Consider the following 24,397-nt stretch of genomic DNA (forward strand, 5'->3'; position numbering starts at 1 on the left):
GTCTCATCTCCTTTGCATTTGAGACTATCACGCACTCTCTTCAAAACACCTCTTTTAAAACGTTCTGACCAACACTTCTTTGCATTGTTCTGACAAATATGATAAAAGATAAACGAGGTGACGTTTGTATCACTAAAAAGGTGGATAACTCTGAAATTTTGATCAAGTTTTTTAAACTGTTACTCTTTGTGAGTGTAATGCTACTCTCAGAACATTCTTTTTTCCTTTTTTCTGATTATTACTCTCTCCTTTAGTTTTTCAGGCCTACGTTATTCAATTTTTCACTCGATACCCATTGAGTTAATTTTATCTTTGGGAAATGGCATAAGGTTTTTGAGCCAGCCCTGCCATACAGTGTGACTATGGCTATTTTATGACATAATTCCATGTTCCTGCCTTTGCCTCATATGCTTAATACCTTTGGCCTGAAATCCACTTCCTCTAATGTCAATACTGATGTTGTTATTCCGTATGTCCCCTATTGACAAGGCCATTATTATATGTTTTCAGTGCACCCATATTGCTCCTGTCGTGTCTTTTTTTTTTACCTAAAGTAATTGCGAAGACTTTTTGCTTGATTTGATGCTGTTTGCAAGTTTCATGTCATATTCCCTTTTTGTACTCTTATATATTTACCCACTATTTGCCATTCTCCCCACATCAGGATCTGTACTTCTTTTTTGCTTTATATTATTTCTTAACTCTATAGTCAAACTTGGCTGTTTTTGGTATTTTTAAAATATTATGAAACTTTTATCTTGCACTTTAATATATACTGTATCATATTAATTTGTTAACTCTTCCTACCGATCTGTCATTTAATCCAAAACAGACTTGTCTAGTTTCCTACAGACAGTCTCTGTTTTAGCATATTGAATTCAGTCTTATCTAAATATAGAATCTCATAATTTTCATGTTTCTCCTTTAGAAGCACTGCATTGAGCTTGATTATATTATGATTGCTATTAGATAATTTAACATCATTCCACTCAATTACAAAGACAAATCTAAATTTAGAAATTACTGGCACTGTTCTCTGTGAGCTTTATTCTATTTAGTGTTATCTGCAGAATTAAAAAGCTTATAATTGATTTCTTCATCTAAGCTTTATGTAGGTTATCAAGGAGTTTAAACCTTTGTCTTTCATTCAACACCTCAACCTTCTGGCACTGCATCTATTAGGAACGGTCTTAATTCATTTTCTTATCTAGTCTGTGTTTTATACTTGATTCAATATTAAATATCAGTTCACAAATAGGATTTTAGGTTGGGATATCAGAAAATCAAAATGCAACTCTTGTAGGGAGTTCCACCTTTCTTTATATCATGCCAAAACAAGTGATCGTGATTTGTTGAACAGATTGTCCTCATTTAAGTTCTCGCTTACTATTTCTAAAATGGTCCTGAATATTCATTGAACCTACAGTCTGGAAAGAAGCCTTTCAGTCCATTGAGTCTACACCGGCCCTCCAAAGAGGATTATATCCAGGCCCAGACCTATACCTTAACCTCCTAACTGCACATTTACCATGGCTAATCTACCTAACCTGCACTTCCCCAGCAGCGGTGATGCCCGAGAGGTTAAGGCATTGGATTTGAAATCCGGTGGGGGCTCCCTGCGCAGGTTCGAGTCCTGCTCGTAGTGTTGAAGTTTTAAGTGGAAGGCTCAGTGGTTAGCACAGCTGCCTCACAGTGCCAGGGACCTGGGTTCGATTCCAGCCTCAGGTGACCGTCTGTCTGTGTGGAGTTTCCATATTCTCCCCACATCAGCGTGGTTTCCTCCCACAAATCAAAGATGTGCAGGTTAGGGTGAATTGGCCATGCTAAATTGCCCATAGTGTTCAGGATATGTTAGTTAGGGGTAAATGTAGAATCATAGGGTAGAGGGCTGGGTTTGGGTGGGATACTCTTAATGGGTGGCACGGTGACTCAATGGTTAGCACTGCTGCCTCACAGCACCAGGGTCCTGGGTTCGATTCCCACCTGTGTGTGTGGAGTTTGGGCATTCTCCCTGTGTCTGCGTGGATTTCCTCCCACAATCCAAAGATGTGCAGGTCAGGTGAATTGGCCATGCTAAATTGCCAACAGTGTTAGGTGCGTTAGATTCCCTACAGTATGGAAACAGGCCCTTTGGCCCAACAAGTCCATACTGACCCTCTGAAGAGTAACCCACTCAGACCCATTCCCCTATATTTACCCCTAACTAATGCACCTAACACTATGGGCAATTTAGCATGGCCAGTTCACCTGACCTGCACATCTTTGGATTGTGGGAGGAAACTGGAAATGTGTTAAGAAATCAAAGGTCTCTAAAGATGCACCCTCTTCAGTGCTTGTTGCATTTTAATGTGTGCAAAATGAATTGGTATTTTCTATCTTTGATCATTTGCAAGAATATGAACCGACAATCATTATGACTTCCCTTAATTAATCTATTGCTTTTTAGTCACAATTCCAGTTTTCTCCACACTGATGTTTACTGTTATGGCACTAAAAATGTGCTGCTATTGCTTAATCTCCCTTGTTCCTTGCTAGTGACCTCTTGGCGTCTGTACTTTTTTTGTTAAGCTTGGTTGAGGAGCTTGTTGCACTTGCCACTGCCCAAAATGCCCTGATCCTTTTTATCCTAAAAAACTTTGAACAAATTGATTGCTTAGCTTTCCTTTGATTTTTAGTTCATATCAGAACATTTTCAGGTTCAATCTCTGGTCTGAATTGATTTATTTAATTTCAACCAGCACAAGAATTGCAAGTGTTGGAGTTTGCCTGCTGTGTCTGTGGGCTGCAAAGTTGATAGAATAATTGGATCAGTAACCATGTATGAATATCCAGTGAGGAACAGGATAGGTTCTGAAATGATAATGTTTGCTTGAATTTTCTCCTGATGCTATCTAGATTACTGCATTTAAAATGGGCATTTGAGTGATGCTATTAACAGTTGAAAATTCACCAGAACAGTTTAGGATAGATTACAAGAAAATGGATTGAGAAATGTGCTGTAATGAATAGGTATTGTGCACAGTGAGGGATTTAAGACTGGATTGTAAATAGTGGGAATGAAGTTTCAAGGAATTTATCAAGCTCCAAATGCCTTCTATTTTCTGAAGCTCCAGGTGTGAAAACATTTTCTCCTAAATTTTCTATAATTTGTTTTATACTTTTTTTTGGTAACAAGTCACATGTCATCCTTCTCCAATCAATTTGTCTTGTACAATGAATCATAGTGTCAGGATTTAATTAACTAAGCAATGTGCGATATTATTGTAGATTGGCTATATTATCATTCTTGCACCAAAGCTATTGCTGATCGGTTTAAACACTGCCTGAAACCTTTTTCATTTTTTCTTGAATGCCTAGCATTAAATCGAATTTGTTTTGCATTTCTTTTCTAGTTAGTAGAACTTTATGATTCACATATAATTAACTTCTCTGATTTTAAGTTACTATGTGGTTTGTAACCATTTAGGATTATCGGTTGTCTTTGATGGGAACAGAGAACACCACTTTGATGAACTACTGCAGTGGGCAGCTGACTGTGGAGCCTCAACTGAGGGTTTTGAAATCACTTATTTTCCAGAAGAGGGCTATGGTTTAAAGGCAACTAAAGACATTAAGGTTTGCCTCTTTTAACCTTCTTCATCCACCATCCTTTCTATGCAGTAATTTTCACCTACAGAGATCAGAGTTTCCAGAATCACTTGTTGATATTGTTACGACACTGTGGCAAACCCGTCATGCTAATTAACCCAAACATACAGAAAAGCTCACCTCGCCTCATAATCTGTTAAAGTATGAGTGACAGAGAACTACCCAAATTCCAGTATTTAAAGAAAAAAATAACATTTTTATTTTTTAAACCCTAAAGTGAACATTAAGCAACGACTATTTATAACTCCTACTCTCCTATGTCTTAAAGATTTGTTATCTACCTCTCACTCTATAACAATCGACTGATCAGATAAAGCCCCTATTAAATTTTCAAATCAATTTTCAAAACCAGACAGCAGCTATCATCCTCCTCTGTTTGTAGATCTCCCTAGGTCTTCTTCGGTCTTCTGCTGCACAGATGTTCCATATGAAAAATGGTGTCTTTTAGAGAAAGGGTTTTCAGGCAGTCTGTCTGACAATGGCAGGTGATGCTCTTTCTCTGCTAACTGTCCAAATTGCCTGCTTTTTATACCCTGTAACATTAGATTATATCATTGGTGTCAAAACAGTAAAATTCAAGTTCAGTTGGGTTTTAATTTAAACTGGTTAAACTTGAACTGCTGTGAAAACACTGAGGTGTCTAGGTTACAGCCAAAACGTTACATCTTTCAATTGTCCAGTAAATTTTGTGCCTGCCAGGTGCTTGCCAGCTTTCATTCTCTCAAAGGTATAATACGTGCCTTCAACTTCATAACAACTCCCCATTTAAGAAAAAAATGAACCATCATAATGAAAAAGTGGCTTGATTCTTTTCTCTGTTTCTTAACCTCATTACCATGAATTACAGAGAACATTAATCTAAGTTCATGTTAACTAATGCACACACATAAATTGGTATCTATTCCATCTTATCTATCTTTATCTGTTAAATCTGCGATAACACACCTGCTATCACATTCTTATGACCCGCAATATGTACGATTTGTAAATTTTAAGTCTGTAACATAAGACTCCAATGAAATAGTCTCGTATTCTTATCTTTAAATCATTCCAAGAATGTAAGGGGTTTGTGATCCATGAACACAACTGTTTCTGACACATTGTTCATGACATTAATATTAAAATGTTGTAAGGCCAGTGCCAAATTCAATAATTCCTTTTCAATCGTAGAGTGTTTTCTCTGGTGGATGTTGAGTTTCTTTGAAAAGTAACCAACTGGCAGTTCAATTCCATCATCATCTTCCTTCAACTCCTATGTCACGAGCATTGTTTGCAACTCTGAAAGCTTTCAAAACGTTTGGTGAAACTAAAACCAGTGCAGTGGCTAATACTGCTTTTAAATTGTCAAATGCCTCCTGGCATTGTTCTGTCTTCTTCAGCAAATTTGTTAACGGTGCCACTACGCTGCTGAAGTTTGGAATAAGCCTCCAGTAGAATCCGCTTAGTCCCAAAGATTGAAGCATCTCTTCGAGGTTGGTCATGGGAATTCCTCGATGCCCTTCGTCTTTGCGTTCCTTGGGATCAACCTTCTATGACCGATGTTATGTTCCAAGAACATTACCTCTGGTTTCGCGAATTCTGTTTTCTTTAAGTTTATTACCAGTTTTGCTTCTCTGAATTGTTCTAAGGTCTCTGCCAGCTGTGACCTCTCCACGACTCACTAAAGATCACTTCATCATCCAGATAGACTGCACAGTTTGTTAAACCTGCCACAACTCTGTTCATGAGTCGTGGGAATGTGGCGGGTGCATTCTTCATTCCAAAAGGCATTACTTTGAATTGATACAGCCCATTTGAGGTTACAAACGCAGAAATTTCTTTTGCTTTCTCTGATAAAGGTATCAGCCAACAACCATACAGTAAGCCCAACTTGTAACTGGCTTGTCCAACTTTCTCTATACAGCCCTCTAATCTTTGTATTGGGTATGAGTCTGATTTTGTTACAGCGTTGACCTTCCCCTAGTCCACACAAATCATTGAGACCCGTCAGGTTTGGGAGCTAACATGAACGATGAACTCCACTCGCTTTGACTGGGTTTGATGATATCTTCATTGAATATTACATCCACGTCCTTCTGGACCGGTCTGGCTTTGAAACAATTAAGCTTGTAGGAGTGTTATTTTATCGGAACAGCATTACCTACATCTACCTCATGCAGGATAGCATTAGTCCTTCCCATCTTATTCCTGCATATGTCCTAATACTGCTGCAAAACACCTTTCAATTGTGTTCTTTACTCCTGAGACAGATAGTTTACAAACCTATCCCACTCCTCAAGGATTTCCTCGTTGTTTAATGTATTTTGAGGCACATCTGGATTTGATTCCTCACTCTGTGGGTTAGTAACTAACACCTGTTTCACCAGTTCCTTCTCTCTATTATAATAAGGTTTTAACGTATTCACATGAAATATGGAATACAGTTTTTTTCCTATCTGGCATCTTTACTAGATAGTTTACCTGAACCAACTTTTTCTCAATTTGATAGGGACCACCAAACCTTTGAAGGGATCTCCTACCACTGGTAACAATGCTAATACATCATCCCCACAGGAAAATATCTGAATTTCTGAGTTCTTACCTGTCACCTGCTTCATTCTACACGGTGCCATCTTTAGGTGCTGTTTAGGTAACTTACCTACCTGACTTAATCTCTCCCTCACCTCTAAAAATACATAATCCAAGTGTGAGCTCTCCATCTTTGGTCCTGACAATTTCTTTAATTAATTTCAATGGCCCTCTCACTTAATGTCCAAATATCAACTCAAATAGAATAAACTAAGTAGATTTGTTTGGGGCATTTCTAATGGCAAACAATATGAATGGGATAGCTTTTATCCCAATCATTTGGGCAATCCTGATAGTACGCTCTTAACATGATCTTCAGGATCTGATGCCACCTTTCCAAAGCTCCGTGGGATTCGGGACGATATGGACTTGATTTAAAGTGCTGTATTCGTAAGCTATCTGTGACTACCTTAAACAGCCCTGCAGTAAATTTTGACCCTTGGTCTGACTGAATCTCTCTAGGTAGCCCATTCCATGTGAAGAAAGCTACACGCTCCTCTACCACTCTTTTTGCCTTAATACTCTGTCATAGATTTGCCTCCGGAAATCTGGTAGACGCATTCATTATGGTTAGCAAATACTGGTTCCCACTTTTAGTTCTTGGCAGGGAATCAATCATAACCCACGTGAAAGGTTCTTTGAAAATGGGAATTGGCAAGAAAGGTGTGGGTTTTATTACTGCTTGTGGCTTACCTACCAGTTGGCATGTATGGCACGTATGGCAACAGTTAACCACACCATTGTGCATTCCAGGCCAACAGAGATACTTTTGTACCTTAGCCTGAGTTTTCCGTACACCTAGATGACCTCCTACTAGTAGTTCATGTGCTACCCATAACACTTCTGTCTATGCTACCAGCAACACAATCTGGTGTATTTCTGCCCATTTCTCCTCTGCACGGAACTGCCGTAGTCTCCATTTTCGTCTTGGGATTCTATCTCTTGAGATAATAACCCTCAGGAATATTCTCTGCCTCCTTTTCTGAGTAGGCATCAATATTTTATTGTCACGTCTTTCTGTTGTAAGGCCGTTAGCTTTTTAGGACTAAACACTTCTGCCTGTTCAGGTTTTTCCTGCACCATTGCATCAAACAGGGTGTCCGCCAATGGAACCTCAACTCCTTCATCTTTCTCTTTTAGTTTTTGCCTCATACTGTGACTAATGATGGTGGGATCTTGTTACTACACATTTGGTGAATATTCCAGGGTATTTTTCTTTTAACTCCTCAGTTCCCTGGTCTTCCTTGGGCTTTTCCACAACAAGGGGTGTCGCTCCCACCTTGGATCCCGCTAACTCGTTCCCAAGAACAAATTGGATTCCTGGGGCTGACACTTTTTTAATCACTCCTACTGTTACTTCCCCAGTCTTGAGTTGGCACTCCAACCCGATTTTACAGAGGGAAAGCTAAATTTCTGTCCATCAATCCCACAAGTTACCACTCTGTCAGGTAACAAGTCAGAAAGAATGCAAATACGTTCATCTCTTACTATTAGAGGCTAGTTAGATCCTGTAACTCTCAAAATTTTGTAACTTCTTGCCTGTCTCCCCCTTTTCTTTCTGAGTAAACTTTATCCACAGAGGTGAAGTTTTTATAGAGATTAGAGATCAGGCACTAACGCCATACCCAGCCTGTGCCTAGGCTGTGCACATTCCTGCTGCTCCTTGACTTTCCTTTACTACTTTCACTAATGCCAATGGCTTAGCTCCTTTTACCACATCTTTTCCCAGAGTGCCTTTCTTTTCCGACCAGCACTGTGACTTTACATGTCCCACTTTATCACAGTGGAAACACCTGAGGCCTTTCGTCTCCTTTCCACCCTCTTGGGCTTTTTTTAAACCTCTAGTAAACATTTATCAGTGTTGTCTACTCTTTGTTTCATAGTGTAGGATCTCCCCTTCTCCCAATTTCTATTCCTCACAGGATGAAATTCTTGCCGGAAGATAAAGTTTGCCTTATTCACCAATGTATATTCATCTGTCATCTCTGCTGCCCCTCTCTCTTCCTGAACTTTCTGTTCATCTGCGTGAATTCTTATCATCTGTGAAAGTGAGTTTTTAAACTCCTCCAGCAGAATAATCTCTCTTAGAGCCTCATAGGTCTTAGCTATTTTAAGGCTTGCACCTATCTATCAAAATGACATCATTTAATTCTTTCGAATACAATATAAGTCTGACCTGGTTCCTCCTCTATGTTTCTGAATGCTGTCTGTACACTTCTGGTACCAATTCATAAGCACTCAAAATAACTTGTTTGATCTATGCAACATCTCTTGACCCTGACCTGACAGCACTGCAAATACCTCACTAGCTCTGCCTACCAGTTTAGTCTGAACTAGCATTACCCACAAGTCATCTGACCACTCCATTTGCCTTGCCAATTTTTCAAATGAAATAAAGAAGGTTTTGACCACTTTCTCATCAGAATGTGGCAGTGCTTTAACATATATCCTTGTCATTTCCATCCTGTTAGCTTGAGTTTCCTGACTAATTTGCAACTTCTGAAGTTCAAACTCCCTCTCCTTTTCTCTTTCTTTTCTCTTTTTATCTCTCCCTTTCTTTTCTCTTTCTTTGTCTCTCTCTTTCTCTTTCTCCTTGCTCAGTTAAAAGCCTTCTCTCTCTCTTCTCTCTGTCTCCCTCCCCCCCCCCATCCCCCGTTTATCTTCTAGTTCCAATTTCCTCAATTGTAATTTCAAGTTTTTCTAACTTTACTGCACTTGTCTGTTTCTCTGACACACCGAAGTGTTTGAGTAATTCCCTTACAGTTTCAGCTTTCCTTTTGTCCCTGGTGAAACCCAAATCTAACCTCTTTGCTGATTCAAAGTATGTTTTTTTTTCTGTCCTTCTAAGCTTTCTTGGCAAATTTAAGAATCATCTTCACACCACAGAACCTCTTTAGCGATTTTAAGAGCCATTTCTCTCACTTTTTAAATTTAATCAACCACAAGTAATCAAAATTAAATAAATTGTCTGACCTGTGTTTTATTTAGAGATCTAGAATATTGATCGGCAGGTGTTTAAATCTGCTGGGATCTTTTACCCCAAATCTGTTCAAATCTGTCTAAATCTCGGACTGGATCTGTCTAAATCTGTCCAAATCACGGACCCAAGCCCCCAACTTGTAACGACACTGCAGCAAACCCTTCTGCTAATTAAATCAAAGACACAGAAAAGCTCACCTTGCCTCGCAGTCTGTTAAAGTATGAGTAACAGAAAACTACCCAAATTCCAATATTTAAAGAAAAAAATAACACTTTCATTCTTTAACTCTAAAAGTGAACATTAAACGTCAACTATTTACAACTTTAAGCCTCCTTTGTCTTAAAGATTTGTTATCTTATTCCCACTCTATAACTATATTGATCGATAAAGCCTCTATTAAATTTACAGCAAATCAATTTTCACAACTAGATAGCGTCTGTCATCCTCCTCTGTTTATAGGTCTCCCTGAGTCATCATCTGTCTTCTGCTACACAGATGTTTCGTATGAAAAAGGTACCTTTTAGAGAGAGGATGTTTGGGTGCTCTGTCTGACAATGGCAGGTGGTGCTCTTTCTTTGCAAATTGTCCAAAATGCCTGCTTTTTCTATCCTAAAACATTGGATTGTCTCATTGGTTCAATGTTGTCAAAACAATAAAATTCAAATTCGATTGGATTTTAGTATCTTGGGGCATAATTTAAACTGCTGTGAAAACAATGACCTATCGAGGTTACAGCCAAATTGTTACAGCTTTCAATTGTCCAATACACTTTGTGCCTGTCAGTTTTCACTCTCTCTTAAAGGTACAGTACACACCTTCAGCTTCATAACAATATGCACTTAATTTAGAAGTAATCCCAATTTTTTTAAAGCTGTACATCCACAACAATGAGATCCTGCTTTGTAATGTCCACTGCTACACCGTCAATGCAACTTCATTGCATTACTTTAGAGTAAATCAGACAACTGCTGCCTTTTGAAGCAACCACACCCACTAAAGATCTGACAACAAATTAGTTATAAATTGTGTAGAATTGAATATCTGTGGCATATTTAAAATATGAAGTGAATTTTTATCTGCAGATACAGAATTTGTATGAACCTGCTAATCTGTCTGCTAACAATCCTCTGACATTTCTGAGTAGGAACAGCTGTTGGTATTCTGTAGACATGATATCAAGCAATCTATGTGAGAAAATACTGTAATTCAGTAAGCAGTTTCTTCAAATTATGAGCTTAAATAAGGTGAACATTTCTGAAAGGGGAGGAAGCCTCCTTCTTCAGCCATAGCTGAACATCTTTGCAACTCCAGATAGAGTGGATAGTCAGAGACATTTTCTCATGGCCGAAATGTCTATCACAAGGGGGCATAATTTTAACGTAATTGGAGAAAGGTTTAGGGGAGATGTCAGACGTAGGTTCTTTACTCAAAGAGTGGCGGGTGTGTGGAATGCACTGCCAGTAGTGGTAGTACAATCAGATACATTAGGGACATTTAGCGACTCTTGGATAGACACATGGAAGATACTATAATGAAGGGTAAGTGGGTTAATCTGATTTTAGAGTAGAATAAAAGGCAGAAGGGCCTGTACTGTGCTCTACTGTTCTTTGTTTCTTAACTCCAATAACTCAGTAGAAAACAAATACAGCAAGATACATGTTCTAACTGAAACTGTCTTTGGTATTAAGGTAAACCACTTCCCCTAGTTGGTTATTTATATCTAACAGCTTCATATTGCCACAAGCATATGGAAGAAGAAGCTATGAGGTGTTGGTCCATCTTGCCCAATAATCTCACTGAAATAATTTGAGAAATTGTTTTAAAAACAAGGAATAAGATGGGAAAATTGGCTTCCCAACATAGCATCACCATTTTCTTAAAATGTTTTCTGTATTTCATTTACCATTGTTTGTAGGTAAATCCCAATTATTTGCTTGTTGCATAAGAACCTAAGAAATATGAATAGGAGTAAACTATGTGAGTCCTCTAGCCTGCTAGCATTCAAAATAATCATCAGAGAGGTAAAGATTATTCCTATCACATGCAGCTTGCTGACAATATTATAGACACTGCAAAATAGCCGATTATTATAGACACTCCAAAATAGAACGTAGCTGACCTGTGAAAGCAATCTGAAGTCCATCTAACCTACACTATTCCATTTTCATTCATATGTTTATCCAATGACCATTTAAGTGCCCTTTAGAGTTGGTGAGTCTTCTACTGTTGCAGGCAGGGCCTTCCACGCCCTTACTACTCTGAGTAAAGAACCTACCTCTGACGTCTGTCCTGTATCTATCACCCCTCAACTTAAAGCTATGTCCCCTCATGCTAGCCATCATCATCCAAGAAAAAAGGCTCTCACTGTCCACCTACCTAATCCTCTGATCATCTTGTATGTCTCCATTAAGTCACCTCTCAACCTTCTTCTTTCTAATGAAAACTGCCTCAAGTCCCTCAGCCTTTCCTCGTAAGACCTTCCCTCCATTCCAGGCAACATCTTGGTAAATCTCGTCTGCACCCTTTGCAATGCTTCCACACCCTTCCTCTAATGCAGTGACCAGAACTGTACACAAAACTCCAAGTGCAGCCGCACCAGAGTTTTTTGTACAGCTGCAATATGACCTCATGGTTCTGAAACTCAGTCCCTCTGCCAATAAAAGCTAACACACCATGTGCCTTCATAACAACCCTAGCAACCTGGGTGGCAACTTTCAGGGATCTATGCACATGGACACCAAGATCTCTCTGCTCACCCACGCACCAACAATCTTACCATTAGCCCAATATTCTGTCTTCCTGTTACTCCTTCCAAAGTGAATCACCTCACACTTTTCCGCATTAAACTCCATTTGCCACCTTTCGGCCCGGCTCTGCAGCTTATCGATGTCCCTCATGCAACATCCTTCCGCACTGTCCACAACTCCGCTGACCTTCGTGTCATCTGTAAATTTACTAACCCATCCTTCTTCGCCCTCATCCAGGTCATTTGTAAAAATGACAAACAGCAGTGGCCCCAAAACAGATCCTTGTGGTAAACCACTAGTAACTGAACTCCAGGACGAACATTTCCCCTCAACCACCACCCTCTCTTTTCTTTGAACTAGCCAATTTCTGATCCAAACCTTAAATCACCGTCAATTCCATGCTTCCGTATTTTGTGCAATAGCCTACCATGGGGAACCTTACCAAACACTTTACTGAAATTCATATACACTACATCAGCTGCTTTACATTCATCCACTTATTTGGTCAATAAGGTTTGTGAGGCACGACCTATCTTTCACAAAACAGTGTTGACTATCCCTAATCAAAATATTCCTTTCTAGATGACTATAAATCCTATCTCTTATAATCCTTTTCAACACCCACAACCGCAGTAAATTCACTGGTCTATAATTACCAGCGTTATCTCTACTCCCCTTCTTGAACAAAGGGACAACATTTGCTATCCTCCAGTCTTCTGGCACTATTCCAATAGCCAATGATGACATAAAGGTCAGTGCCAAAGGCTCTGCAATCTCCTTCTTAGCTTCCCAGAGAAATCTAGGATCCTCTCCAGCCCAGGGAATTTATCTATTTTCACACATTCCAGAATTACTAACGCATCCTCCTCATGAACGTCAATCCAATCTTATCTAATAGCATGTATCAGTATTCTCATAGACAACATTGTCTTTTTCTTGTGTGAATACTGATAAAAAAAAAATTCATTTAGCACCTCTATCTCCTCAGACTTCATGCACAATTTCCTACTCCTAATCTTACTCTTGTCATTATTTTATTCCTGATGTACCTGTAGAAAGGTTCAGGATTTTCCTTGATTCTACCTGCCAGAGACATCTCATGCCCCCTTCTGGCTCTCCTTAGCCTAACTTTTAACTTCAGGTGCCCTAACTGAGCCTTCACATCTTATCTTCCTCCTCTTGACAAGAGATTCAACGTCTTTAGTAACCCACCGTTTCCTTGCTCAACAACTTCCTCCCTGCCTGACAGGTACATACTTATCAAGGAAACGCAGTAGCTGTTCCTTGAACAAGCTCCACATTTCAATTGTGCCATCCCCTCCAGTTTCCTTCCCAATCCCATGCATCCTAAATCTTACCTAATTGCATCATAATTGACTTTCCCCCAGCTATAACACTTGCCCTGTGGCATATACCTGTCCCTTTCCATCGCTAAAGTAAACATAACTGAATTATGGTCACTATCACTAAAGTGCTGAGCTACCTCCAAATCATTACCCACTACCAAATCCAACATGGCCTCGTGTCTTGTTGGCCTATCGACATACTATGTCAGGAAACCCTGCTGCACATATTGGACAAAACTCACCCATCTAAAATACTCGACCCATAGCGTTTCCAGTCAATATTTGGAAAGTTAAACCCCCATAACAACTACCCTGTTGCTTTTGCTCCTATCCAGAATCATCTTTGCAATTCTTTCCTCTACATCTCTGGAACTTTTCAGAGGCCTACAGAAAATTCCCAACAGGGTGATCGCTCCTTTCCTGTTTCTAACCTCAGCCCATACTACCTCAGTAGATGAGTCCTCATCAAATGTCCTTTCTGCTACTGTAATGCTGTCCTTGACTAACAATGCCACACTTCCTCCTCCATTACCACCTTCCCTGTTCTTATTGAAACATCTAAACCCTGAAACCTGCAACAGCTATTCCTGTCCCTGCTCTATCCATGTCTCCAAAATGGCCACAACATCAAAATTCCAGGTACCAACCCATACTGCAAGTTCACCCATCTTATTCTGGATGCTCATGGCATTAAAGTAGACACACTTCAAACCACTTTCCTGCCTCCCAGTACACTCTTATGACCTTGAAAACTTATTTACAACCTCACTACTCTCAAACTCCTGTACACTGGAGCTACAATTCAGGTTCCCACCCTGCTGAATTAGTTTAAACCCTCCTGGACAGCATTAGCAAATTTCACCCCCCTGCCCCCGTCCAGGATATTGGTACCTCTGTGGTACAGGTGTAGTTTGTAGAGGTCCCACCTATCCTAGAATAAGCCCCAATTATCCAGGTATCTGAATTGCTCCCTCCTGCACCATTCCTATAGCTACAATCGTAGAGTGAAACCTATCTTGGTAGAGAATGAATTTTATCTTTGCAACTGCTTACTGTGGTAAATGTCAATGTATGTATGCACACAAGGCTGCAAGTGCTCTTAACAAAAAGAACACAAGGTTTATAAATAGCATAGCAAAGTTTCAACCATTTTTCCAGCAATATTCTTTACAAATATTCAATCTTAATGGCGTCACTTATATTATAGCTCTTTTAATTTCTTAATTAACTGAATCTTTTTCATTTTGATGGCCAAAAGACTACTTGCCCGCTCTCGTGGCTTGAAAATTTCTACACAAACTCTCATAGCTTGGAGACTTCACAAACTACCTACCTTTCTGTTAAGGTAAAACTTCTCCTGATCTGAAACCTTGATTCTTTTGAACTAAAACCAGGCCATTAGTGGATCCCGATCTGTTTTCTCTTTGTTGTAAAATGTCAAACTTTGTAAACCTGTCTTAAATTGATATCACAGGGTTCCTGCACAGCCCTTAACTGAAGTCACTTTCTAATAGTGCCTATAATTCACTATTTCAAATGTCTTTCTGACCTCTGTTTCTTTAAAAAAAAAAGTTGCCCTCACAGAACACAAACCATACATCTATTTTACCTCTACTTCAAAATCCAGGTATTAGAATTAGAATTACTATCACATGTACTCAAATACGGGGATAAGAGTACAGCAAAAATTATACAAAATTGCCACTTCTGGCGCCATCTTAGGTACAAAGATACCTAGATACAAAATCTTAGGTACAAGTTAGAAAAATAAAGAAATAAAGGTATAAGTTCAGCATTACAGTCTTTCTAAAGCAGGGAGTCCATGCTGGGCTTCAGCGAGCTGCACCTCCTCGAGTATGTGCTGGCTCAACTCTCCACCACTGATGCCATCTGAGAAATAAAGGTGAGTAGAGAGAAAGAAAGCAAGAAGAGAAAGAGAGAAAAATGCAAAGAGGAAAAAGAAGAAAACAAACAGACGGAGTGTATGAGCTCTGGTTTAGGAGCCCAGCCTGCTGCCATCTTGAAAAAATTATGCACCTCTATGAAAGTTTTTAACTTTGCCTTGACAGCTTTTCCATACTGCCATTCTCTTTTAAATTCATAGAGATTGACAACTTCCTCTCTGCTAATTCTTGGATTTGGGTAAATGTGAAGGGAGGCTGATAATTCCACACTTTACCTTAGTAAATTTCGCAGTCTTTCAGTTTTTTTCCTATCTGTTTCAAACCTGCATTCAACAGATCAAAGATGAAATATTAACAGATTGGTATTTTCAACACATTCTTGTTTCTCTCTTCCTCCTTATACATACTGTTGTTCACATTTAAATTTTCTCTCATTTTGACTTTCCTTAATCATATTTTTCTTTGCGCTCATGGACATTGCTGGCAAAAATGGCATTTATTACCCAAACATAATAGCCTATTCGTAAGTTGTGATGAGTTGTTTTCTTGGAGCACTGCGATCTATGGAGGTGGTGTATCCAAACTATTAGGGAGTTCTTAGATTTTGTCTCTGTGTTATTGAAGGAACAGTTACACAGCTTTAATAAAAGTGTATGACTCGAAGACGGTGGCTCTGAGTATCTTGCCGTCCTGGCTGGTGATGCCACAGTTTTGGGAGAAGCTGTTGAAGAAACTTTTGGCAAGTTGTTGTAATGCTTTTTGTAGATGATATGTACTGCAGGCAAGTAGTCATGGAATAACAAATGTTTAAATGATTTAGATGTTAGTTAATCTGCTATTTTGTTCTTGTTCATGTCAAGCTTGTTGAATATTGTTAGAGTTGCAATCTTGATACTACCTTAGATAATTTTGCCCTGAGTACTTTTGATCACTTATTTTATCAATCAGCTCAACAAATCGATGAGGACTTGGAAATCAGGTCAAATGGTTGTTTATTTCATGTAAGTGTAGTGCAAGCTAGTCTTAGCACCATGAAGAGTAAAACTAACTCTGGTCAATTACAAACCTCTCTAAGCTTTATACAACGCATCACAATATACCGATTACATTATCGAGTGATTTGACATAGATTTCACAAGCACTGACTATATTTCACCCAAGGCCAGCACTATTTTGCTGACAGTGCAGCTTCTAGCCTGCCTTTGCACATCTGTGAATTCAATTTGCTTTTGCAATGTGGCTGAAAAATAAACCCGAACTAACTGAAACTAATTTTACCCTTTCAATGACAATGGTTAATACCAACGCACATACCTTTGAGAATTTTTATCTTTGTCTTGGGATATAGAAAAGCTTTCTGTAACTTGTTCAGGTAAACAAACAATAGACCTTAAATTGCTTTTGGGTATAGATTGACCACAATGATCTCACTAGTCATTGAAACTGGAAAGGATCACTCCACGTAGTGTTTAAAATTTGAAAAGTGATTACAAAACAGACAAATGACCAAACTCAATCATTTTTAAAATAGGCTTTTGTAAAAGTCTTGTAGTAAACAAAAATAATTAATAGATTTCCACTCCTGATTAATATTCTGGTTTATATCATTTCCATTCTTGGTGAAATTTAATATTTGGGAAGTTTGTTTCAAATTACCAGACTGTTTGTTTGTGAGCTTTCAAGAATAACCGTTTTCATGGAATTTCCTAACTGTTTACTACTAAACAAAATAGCTTACTTCGTACAATGATGGTGTCTTTTGGAATTCATTGACTGTCATAACTTGCCAATTCAAAAACAAACTGTCAGCCACCAAGTCTGTAACGATGTACAAAGTGTATTACTGACTCTAAAACCTGGACGACTAAAACAATCATCATCGTCTCAGGTTCTCATATTAGTCACAGAATCACGGAAGTGTTATGGTGCAAAAGGAGGCCATTTGACCCATTGTGATCATGCCTTCCCCCTTACCTAGTGCCAGTTTCCTGCCTTTTCCCTATATTCTTACACACCATTTATATCCAAGTAATCATTCCAATGCCCTGTTGAATGTATGAATTGAATCTTCCTCCACCATGTTTCCAGTGCATTCCATATCCCAACTGTGATTTTTTTTTTGTTAAATCGCATCAGTTGCACATCACTTTAAATCTAAGCTGTCTGGTTCATTTTTCTTTTATGATCAGGAATAGTTTCTCCTTGTCTGGTCTATCCGGACCATTCATGATCTTGAAAATCTCTATCAATTCTCCCTTCAGCCAGCTTCTCTCTCCAAGAAGAAATGTCCCAGCTTCTTCATTCTATCCTCATAACTGAAGTTTCTCATGCTTGGAACCTTTTTTGTAAATCGCTGCTACACTCTTTCCAATGCATTCACATCTTTCCTATAACCTGGTGCCCACAACTGTGCAATACTTCTGCACAGGTCTTAACAAGTATCTTATATAAGTTCAACATCACTTCCTTGCTCTTGTACTCAGTGATTATTATAAAGAATATTACTTTATTAACTGCTTTCTGTGCATGTCCTGCCATCTTCAATGGTCTGTGTCTACATACACCCAGGTCCCATTGCTCCTTCACAGCTTTTAGAATTGTACTTTTTATTTGATATTATCTATTAGTGCTTTTCTGATGAAAATGCATCATGTCACACTTTTCTGCTTTGAATTTAATTTGCTATTTATCTGTCTAGTCCACCAATTTATCAATGTCCTTTTGAAGTTTCACATGTCCTCCTCACTGTTCACAATATTCCAAGTTCAGTGTTATCTGCAAACCCTGAAATTGCCCCCCTGCATACTTTAGATCCAGACTATTAATATAATTCAGGCAAAACAAAGGACTGAATATTGACCCCCCGGGGAGCTCCATGACAAAGCTACCTCTACCCTGAAAAGTATCCATTGATAAGGCAAGGCCTTGGCAATTATTTACTAAACCATGGTAAAGCACAAATATAGGTCTTAAGTTTGCCTCAGCCATAACAGGAAACAAACCCTGTTCTATTAGGAGTTAATCAGATCCTCACACTAACTGTTAAACCATTGAGCATGTTAACCACAATAATTTCTACAAAATTGTATTGTGGTTAGGCCTGTTGCAAAATCATGGTTCAAACTACCTGTTAAAGCAGGCTATATAGTAAGTTCTCACCAAAAGTTGTAGTTATGATCCTGCAAAACGTGACTGATGTGGGTTTGTCTGCAACAGTGTATTTTACCCGACCTGGCAAGCTTATTTTATCTTCTGTGGCATGAGAAACTGAGCATGGATAATTGGTGTGCTGTACATTGGTCTGAGCAGGCTTCTGTCCTTTGCAATATAGCATCATGATCAGCAATGGGTAATGATTTGGGCCAGTTGCATATTTTAGAAACCTTTGCTGGAAACCAAGCATTGATCTTTTTAATTGCATTCTCTACTCGGTTTGCAGTTTTAGCAGTTATCCACCTACTTATTGATCATGTATCTCTTTCATGCATCTCTTTTGTCTTTGAAGCAGAATTTCCTGTGTCCCTGAATGGTTAGACAGTTCATTGCTCTTTCGTGTCATTTGCACATATCAGCATAAGTTGTCCTGGAGTTGGTAATTCCCATCCAGTGTTGTTGCTTTGTTGGTCAACACTTAATGATCGTTGATTTGATAGTACGTACCATTTGTTCTGCTTGTCAATTTTGAGTGTGGTTAATCGGGTGATGATGTGGGTTAGTGGGGTGATGATGTGGGTTAGTGGGGTGATGATGTGGGTTAGTGGGGTGATGATGTGGGTTAGTGGGGTGATGATGTGGGTTAGTGGGGTGATGATGTGGGTTGCTCCTAACTTAGCATGCATACCTTGAAATGGTTTGTAGATGTATTTGCATTCCATTGTTGGGCATTATCAAATTTGGGACATCAAATAAACTGGAAATAGTGCAAATTTTGTCAGTGATGGTAATGCTAATTGAGTTGCTAAATCATTTGAACAAAGAGAAATTTAGAGACAAATCCATCACAAGATTGTAATTTTTCCTGTGCACTGAGAGTCATTCATTGCTTCTTTTGTCCAAGAAGTGGATGAGAAATTTTCCGATATTCAGGCACCCTCACCTGCTGGTGTTCATACATTTGGCATACTGTATATGTATTCATGAGTCGTTAATGCTTTGATTCATCCCTAGCTGGGTCACAGACGCACATGTTTGCTCTCGCATGCATTCAGTATCTATGCATCCCTGGTGTAGTATGGATGTGCTACCTTGACAATTCTACTCCTCTTGAGTTTTATTTACCTTCTGAAAATGACTTGTGGTATCCACTCATTCCTCATTATCCGTAGAATCACTTCTCACGGATTCTCATATTTATGAAATTGGCCCCAGGCCTGTACTTTCTTTTCCCCCATTCTCTCGTTTGGTCTGATTGCATAGTCCTTTATGGTGGATAGGAAATTTACACTGTAGTGATATCCGTGGTTTTTTATTATCCATGGGAGGTCAAGTGATCTTTTGTAACTCTTGTCGTTTTGACAGTTGCAGATTGCAACTGCTTGTACCAACAGAAACTGCTTCAGACAATCAAAGGCTTATTGCTAGTCATCTTAACACATAGGGGATATCATTCTTTAGCAAATCTCTCAGCAGTGATACATTGCCCAAATAATTGGGAATATATATGGAGAGGAGATTAAAAATTCAGACATTCATGTAAATGACATTAAAATGAATGTTGTTGCTCACTGAGTTTAGAGCTAAAAATGTGTTGCTGGAAAAGCGCAGCAGGTCAGGCAGCATCCAAGGAGCAGGAGAATCGACGTTTCAGGCATGAGCCCTTCTTCAGGAAACTTTTCAGCTCTGATCTCCAGCATCTGCAGTCCTCACTTTCTCCTACTGAGTTTACAGACTCAAAGTTTTGCTCTAAAGCGTTTAAGTTATGTTAAATAAGGCAATGTTAAACAATGACTTCCTGTACATTAAGTTTAAAGGGATAATAATAAACCAAAAATACAGAAAAAGGTACATTGGCCCAAAAACTCCTGTAGTTATGTAATTGTCAAAGCAGGGTAGGGTCGAATTGCATGTCACAACCTTGTTGAAATACCAACACAGCTGATCTGAGAGAATTGACTTAAAAATTGACAATTCTAATTGGTGTCTGGAATTATCTAAAACTGTGAGGATTCTGACTCACTTGAACTTATTAGTACCCCAGGAAAGTTAAAGGATTAAACACCTATTCTAATCCCTGGGTTAACTATTAAACTGAAGCCCTGACTTACTATTGTCCATTTCCCTCCAGCAGCCCTGAACATACCCTGCCCACCCTGATGTGACATTTCCTGATCTTTCAAACAAACCTAAATCCTATTTTACCTGGCACTCAACCTTACCCAGCCACCTGCTAGACTTAGCCCCACACTTGTCTTTGCATGCATACCCTTTCACAATCATGTCAAAGTGACTACTGGGCATTTAAACCACTGGCAATGGTGCTCACTGTTGGAAAAGGGTGCATAGTTTTGATGATCTTCACTACTGGCTGTGATGATTTCTGGACAGGTCTCCAATGTTTTGTAACAGGAGGCTCTTGCCCAGAAATTTCCAGAGTGGAAGCCACCTAAATGTAAGAGTGCTTGCTTTTATTCAGTTGAGGTGTGTTGGGCTTTTTCCCCCGATCAGAATTTCTTGGTCACAGTTTTGACGTTCTGATATATTTTGTTTTATGTCCAATTTTTCTTTCACATTCATCTCATCAGTTAGTCCACCTATATCTAATTTCAGTGAACTTCACTGCTCATTTCATATGTTGTTATTTGATTAATATTTACACCTGACAAGGTAGCTTTCTGGTAGGCAGCTTTGCTTTATTCAACCTAAGCAGGTTTTTAGCATTCTTGTGATCCACCGACATATATACCATTTTCTACAATTTGTAGAATTTCAGTGTTTTATGGTTATATCTATAGCAGATTGTGGCTTGAAGTCATAGACTGTTTGTTTGTTTTTGAGTAAAACCTTTACATTCTCTACATCTTTTTTAAAATATATATTTTTGTCACTTGCATACCCTGATGGCTGGTTTAGGCACAAAGACATTAAGAATGAACATAGAACATAGAACATAGAACAATACAGCACAGAACAGGCCCTTCGGCCCACGATGTTGTGCCGAACTTCTATCCTAGATTAAGCACCCATCCATGTACCTATCCAAATGCCGCTTAAAGGTCGCCAATGAATCTGACTCTACCACTCCCACGGGCAGCGCATTCCATGCCCCCACCACTCTCTGGGTGAAGAACCCACCCCTGACATCTCCCCTATACCTTCCACCCTTCACCTTAAATTTATGTCCCCTTGTAACACTCTGTTGTACCCGGGGAAAAAGTTTCTGACTGTCTACTCTATCTATTCCTCTGATCATCTTATAAACCTCTATCAAGTCACCCCTCATCCTTCGCCGTTCCAACGAGAAAAGGCCGAGAACTCTCAACCTATCCTCGTATGACCTACTCTCCATTCCAGGCAACATCCTGGTAAATCTTCTCTGCACCCTCTCCAAAGCTTCCACATCTTTCCTAAAGTGAGGCGACCAGAACTGCACACAGTACTCCAAATGTGGCCTAACCAAAGTCCTGTACAGCTGCAACATCACCTCACGACTCTTGAATTCAATCCCTCTGCTAATGAACGATAATACTCCATAGGCCTTCTTACAAACTCTATCCACCTGAGTGGCAACCTTCAAAGATCTATGTACATAGACCCCAAGATCCCTCTGTTCCTCCACCTGACCAAGAACCCTACCATTAACCCTGTATTCCGCATTCTTATTTGTTCTTCCAAAATGGACAACTTCACACTTGGCAGGGTTGAACTCCATCTGCCACTCCTCAGCCCAGCTCTGCATCATATCTAAGTCCCTCTGCAGCCGACAACAGCCCTCCTCACTGTCCACAACTCCACCTATCTTTGTATCATCTGCAAATTTACTGACCCACCCTTCGACTCCCTCATCTAAGTCATTAATAAAAATTACAAACAGCAGAGGGCCCAGAACTGATCCCTGCGGAACTCCACTTGTAACTGGACTCCATGCTGAATATTTACCATCTACCACCACTCTCTGACTTCGACCGGTTAGCCAGTTTTCTATCCAATTGGCCAAATTTCCCTCTATCCCATGCCTCCTGACTTTCCGCATAAGCCTACCATGGGGAACCTTATCAAATGCCTTACTAAAATCCATGTACACTACATCCACTGCTCTACCCTCATCCACATGCTTGGTCACCTCCTCGAAGAATTCAATAAGACTTGTAAGGCAAGACCTACCCTTCACAAATCCGTGCTGGCTGTCCCTAATCAAGCAGTGCCGTTCCAGATACTCGTAAATCCTATCCCTCAGTACCCTTTCCATTACTTTGCCTACCACAGAAGTAAGACTAACTGGCCTGTAATTCCCGGGGTTATCCCTATTCCCTTTTTTGAACAGGGGCACAACATTCGCTACTCTCCAGTCCCCTGGTACCACCCCCGTTGCCAGTGAAGACGAGAAGATCATTGCCAACGGTACTGCAATTTCCTCTCTTGCTTCCCACATAATCCTAGGATATATCCCGTCAGGCCCGGGGGACTTGTCTATCCTCAAGTTGTTCAAAATGTCCAACACATCTTCCTTCCTAACAGATATCTCTTCTAGCTTATCAGTCCGTTTCACACTCTCCTCTTCTCTTCACACTCTCCTCTTCAACAATACAGTCCCTCTCGAAGTAAGGCATTTATTAAAATAGTACATCCAGGAGCCTTCCACATCCATCAAAGTTTTACTTGCACATCCACTAATATCATTTTATTGTATCCGTTGCTCCCGATGCGTTCTTCTCTACATTGGGGAGACTGGACGCCACCTAGCAGAGCGCTTTCGGGAACATCTCCGGGACACCCGCACCAATCGACCACACCGCCCCGTGGCCCAACATTTCAACTCCCCCTTCCACTCTACCGAGGACATGGAGGCCCTGGGCCTCCTTCACCGCCGCTCCCTCACCACCAGACGCCTGGAGGAAGAACACCTCATTTTCCGCCTCGGAACACTTCAACCCCAGGGCATCAATGTGGACTTCAACAGTTTCCTCATTTCCCCTTCCCCCACCTCACGCTAGTTCCAAACTTCCAGCTCAGCACTGTCCTCATGACTTGTCCTACCTGCCTATCTTCTTTTCCACCTATCCACTCCACCCTCTCCTCCCTGACCTATTACCTTCATCCCCTCCCCCACTCACCCATTGTACTCTATGCTACTTTCTCCCCACCCCCACCCTCCTCTAGCTTATCTCTCTGTGCTTCAGGCTCACTGCCTTTATTCCTGATGAAGGGCTTTTGCCCGAAACGTCGATTTTGAAGCTCCTTGGATGCTGCCTGAACTGCTGTGCTCTTCCAGCACCACTAATCCAGAATCTGGTTTCCAGCATCTGCAGTCATTGTTTTTACCATGAACTTCTGGCTTTAACCAGCACACAGGTCTTTCATAAAATTGTAGGTGCTAAACTTTTGCAGTGGGACACTAAGCACTTCAGTGACTTTCACCAGTCTTCAACTTCACAGCAATGAGACCGAATGATCTTTTAAGAGCATAAACTTAGCTTAAGTGCAATGGTACATAGAATGTTATGTGGTCTAGCACTCTTTGTCCTTCCAGAACAGAAAATCTTCATGTGAACAACGTCCATTTCTTTCTTATGCACGTTAAAGCAATTTGTGACGTTTCATAATGCAATTTCAAGCCTTCTAAGTGTTGTTTCTATAATCTTAGTGTTCTAGTAATATTGGTTTTCATTTTTAATTTCGATCCTTTTAATTTTCTTTCTTTGTATTCACTCGTGGGATGAGCATGTTGCTGGCTCGGCCAGCATTTATTGCCCATTCCTAATTGCCCACAGGGCAGTTAAGAGTCAAACATATTGTTGTGGGTCTGGAGTCAAATGTAGGCTGGACCAGGTAAGGATGGCAGTTTCCTTTCCTAACAGACATTAGTAAACCAGATGGTTTTTTTCTGACAATCAACAATAAATTCATAGTCATCTTTCGACTCTTAGCTCCAGATATTTTTATTGAATTCAAATTTCACCATCTGCTGTGACAGGATTCAAACCCAGGTCCCCAGAACATTATCTATGTCTCTGGATTAACAGTTGAGCGATAATATCACTAAACCAT

General features: G+C 39.8%; 1 protein-coding gene across 3 annotated transcripts in view; it reads left to right on the forward strand.

The window, feature by feature from the left end:
* setd3 (SET domain containing 3, actin histidine methyltransferase) overlaps nucleotides 1-24,397 on the forward strand; it is a 172,604-nt gene that overhangs the window by 34,354 nt on the left and 113,853 nt on the right. For all 3 annotated transcript variants that reach the window (XM_072568251.1, XM_072568253.1, XM_072568252.1), the window contains one exon: nucleotides 3,467-3,615. In XM_072568251.1, coding sequence (XP_072424352.1) covers nucleotides 3,467-3,615 — 149 coding nt within the window. The remainder of the gene's footprint in view (nucleotides 1-3,466; nucleotides 3,616-24,397) is intronic.

This window comes from Chiloscyllium punctatum, chromosome 4 (assembly GCF_047496795.1).
Source record: "Chiloscyllium punctatum isolate Juve2018m chromosome 4, sChiPun1.3, whole genome shotgun sequence".
In the NCBI taxonomy this organism is placed as follows: domain Eukaryota; kingdom Metazoa; phylum Chordata; class Chondrichthyes; order Orectolobiformes; family Hemiscylliidae; genus Chiloscyllium; species Chiloscyllium punctatum.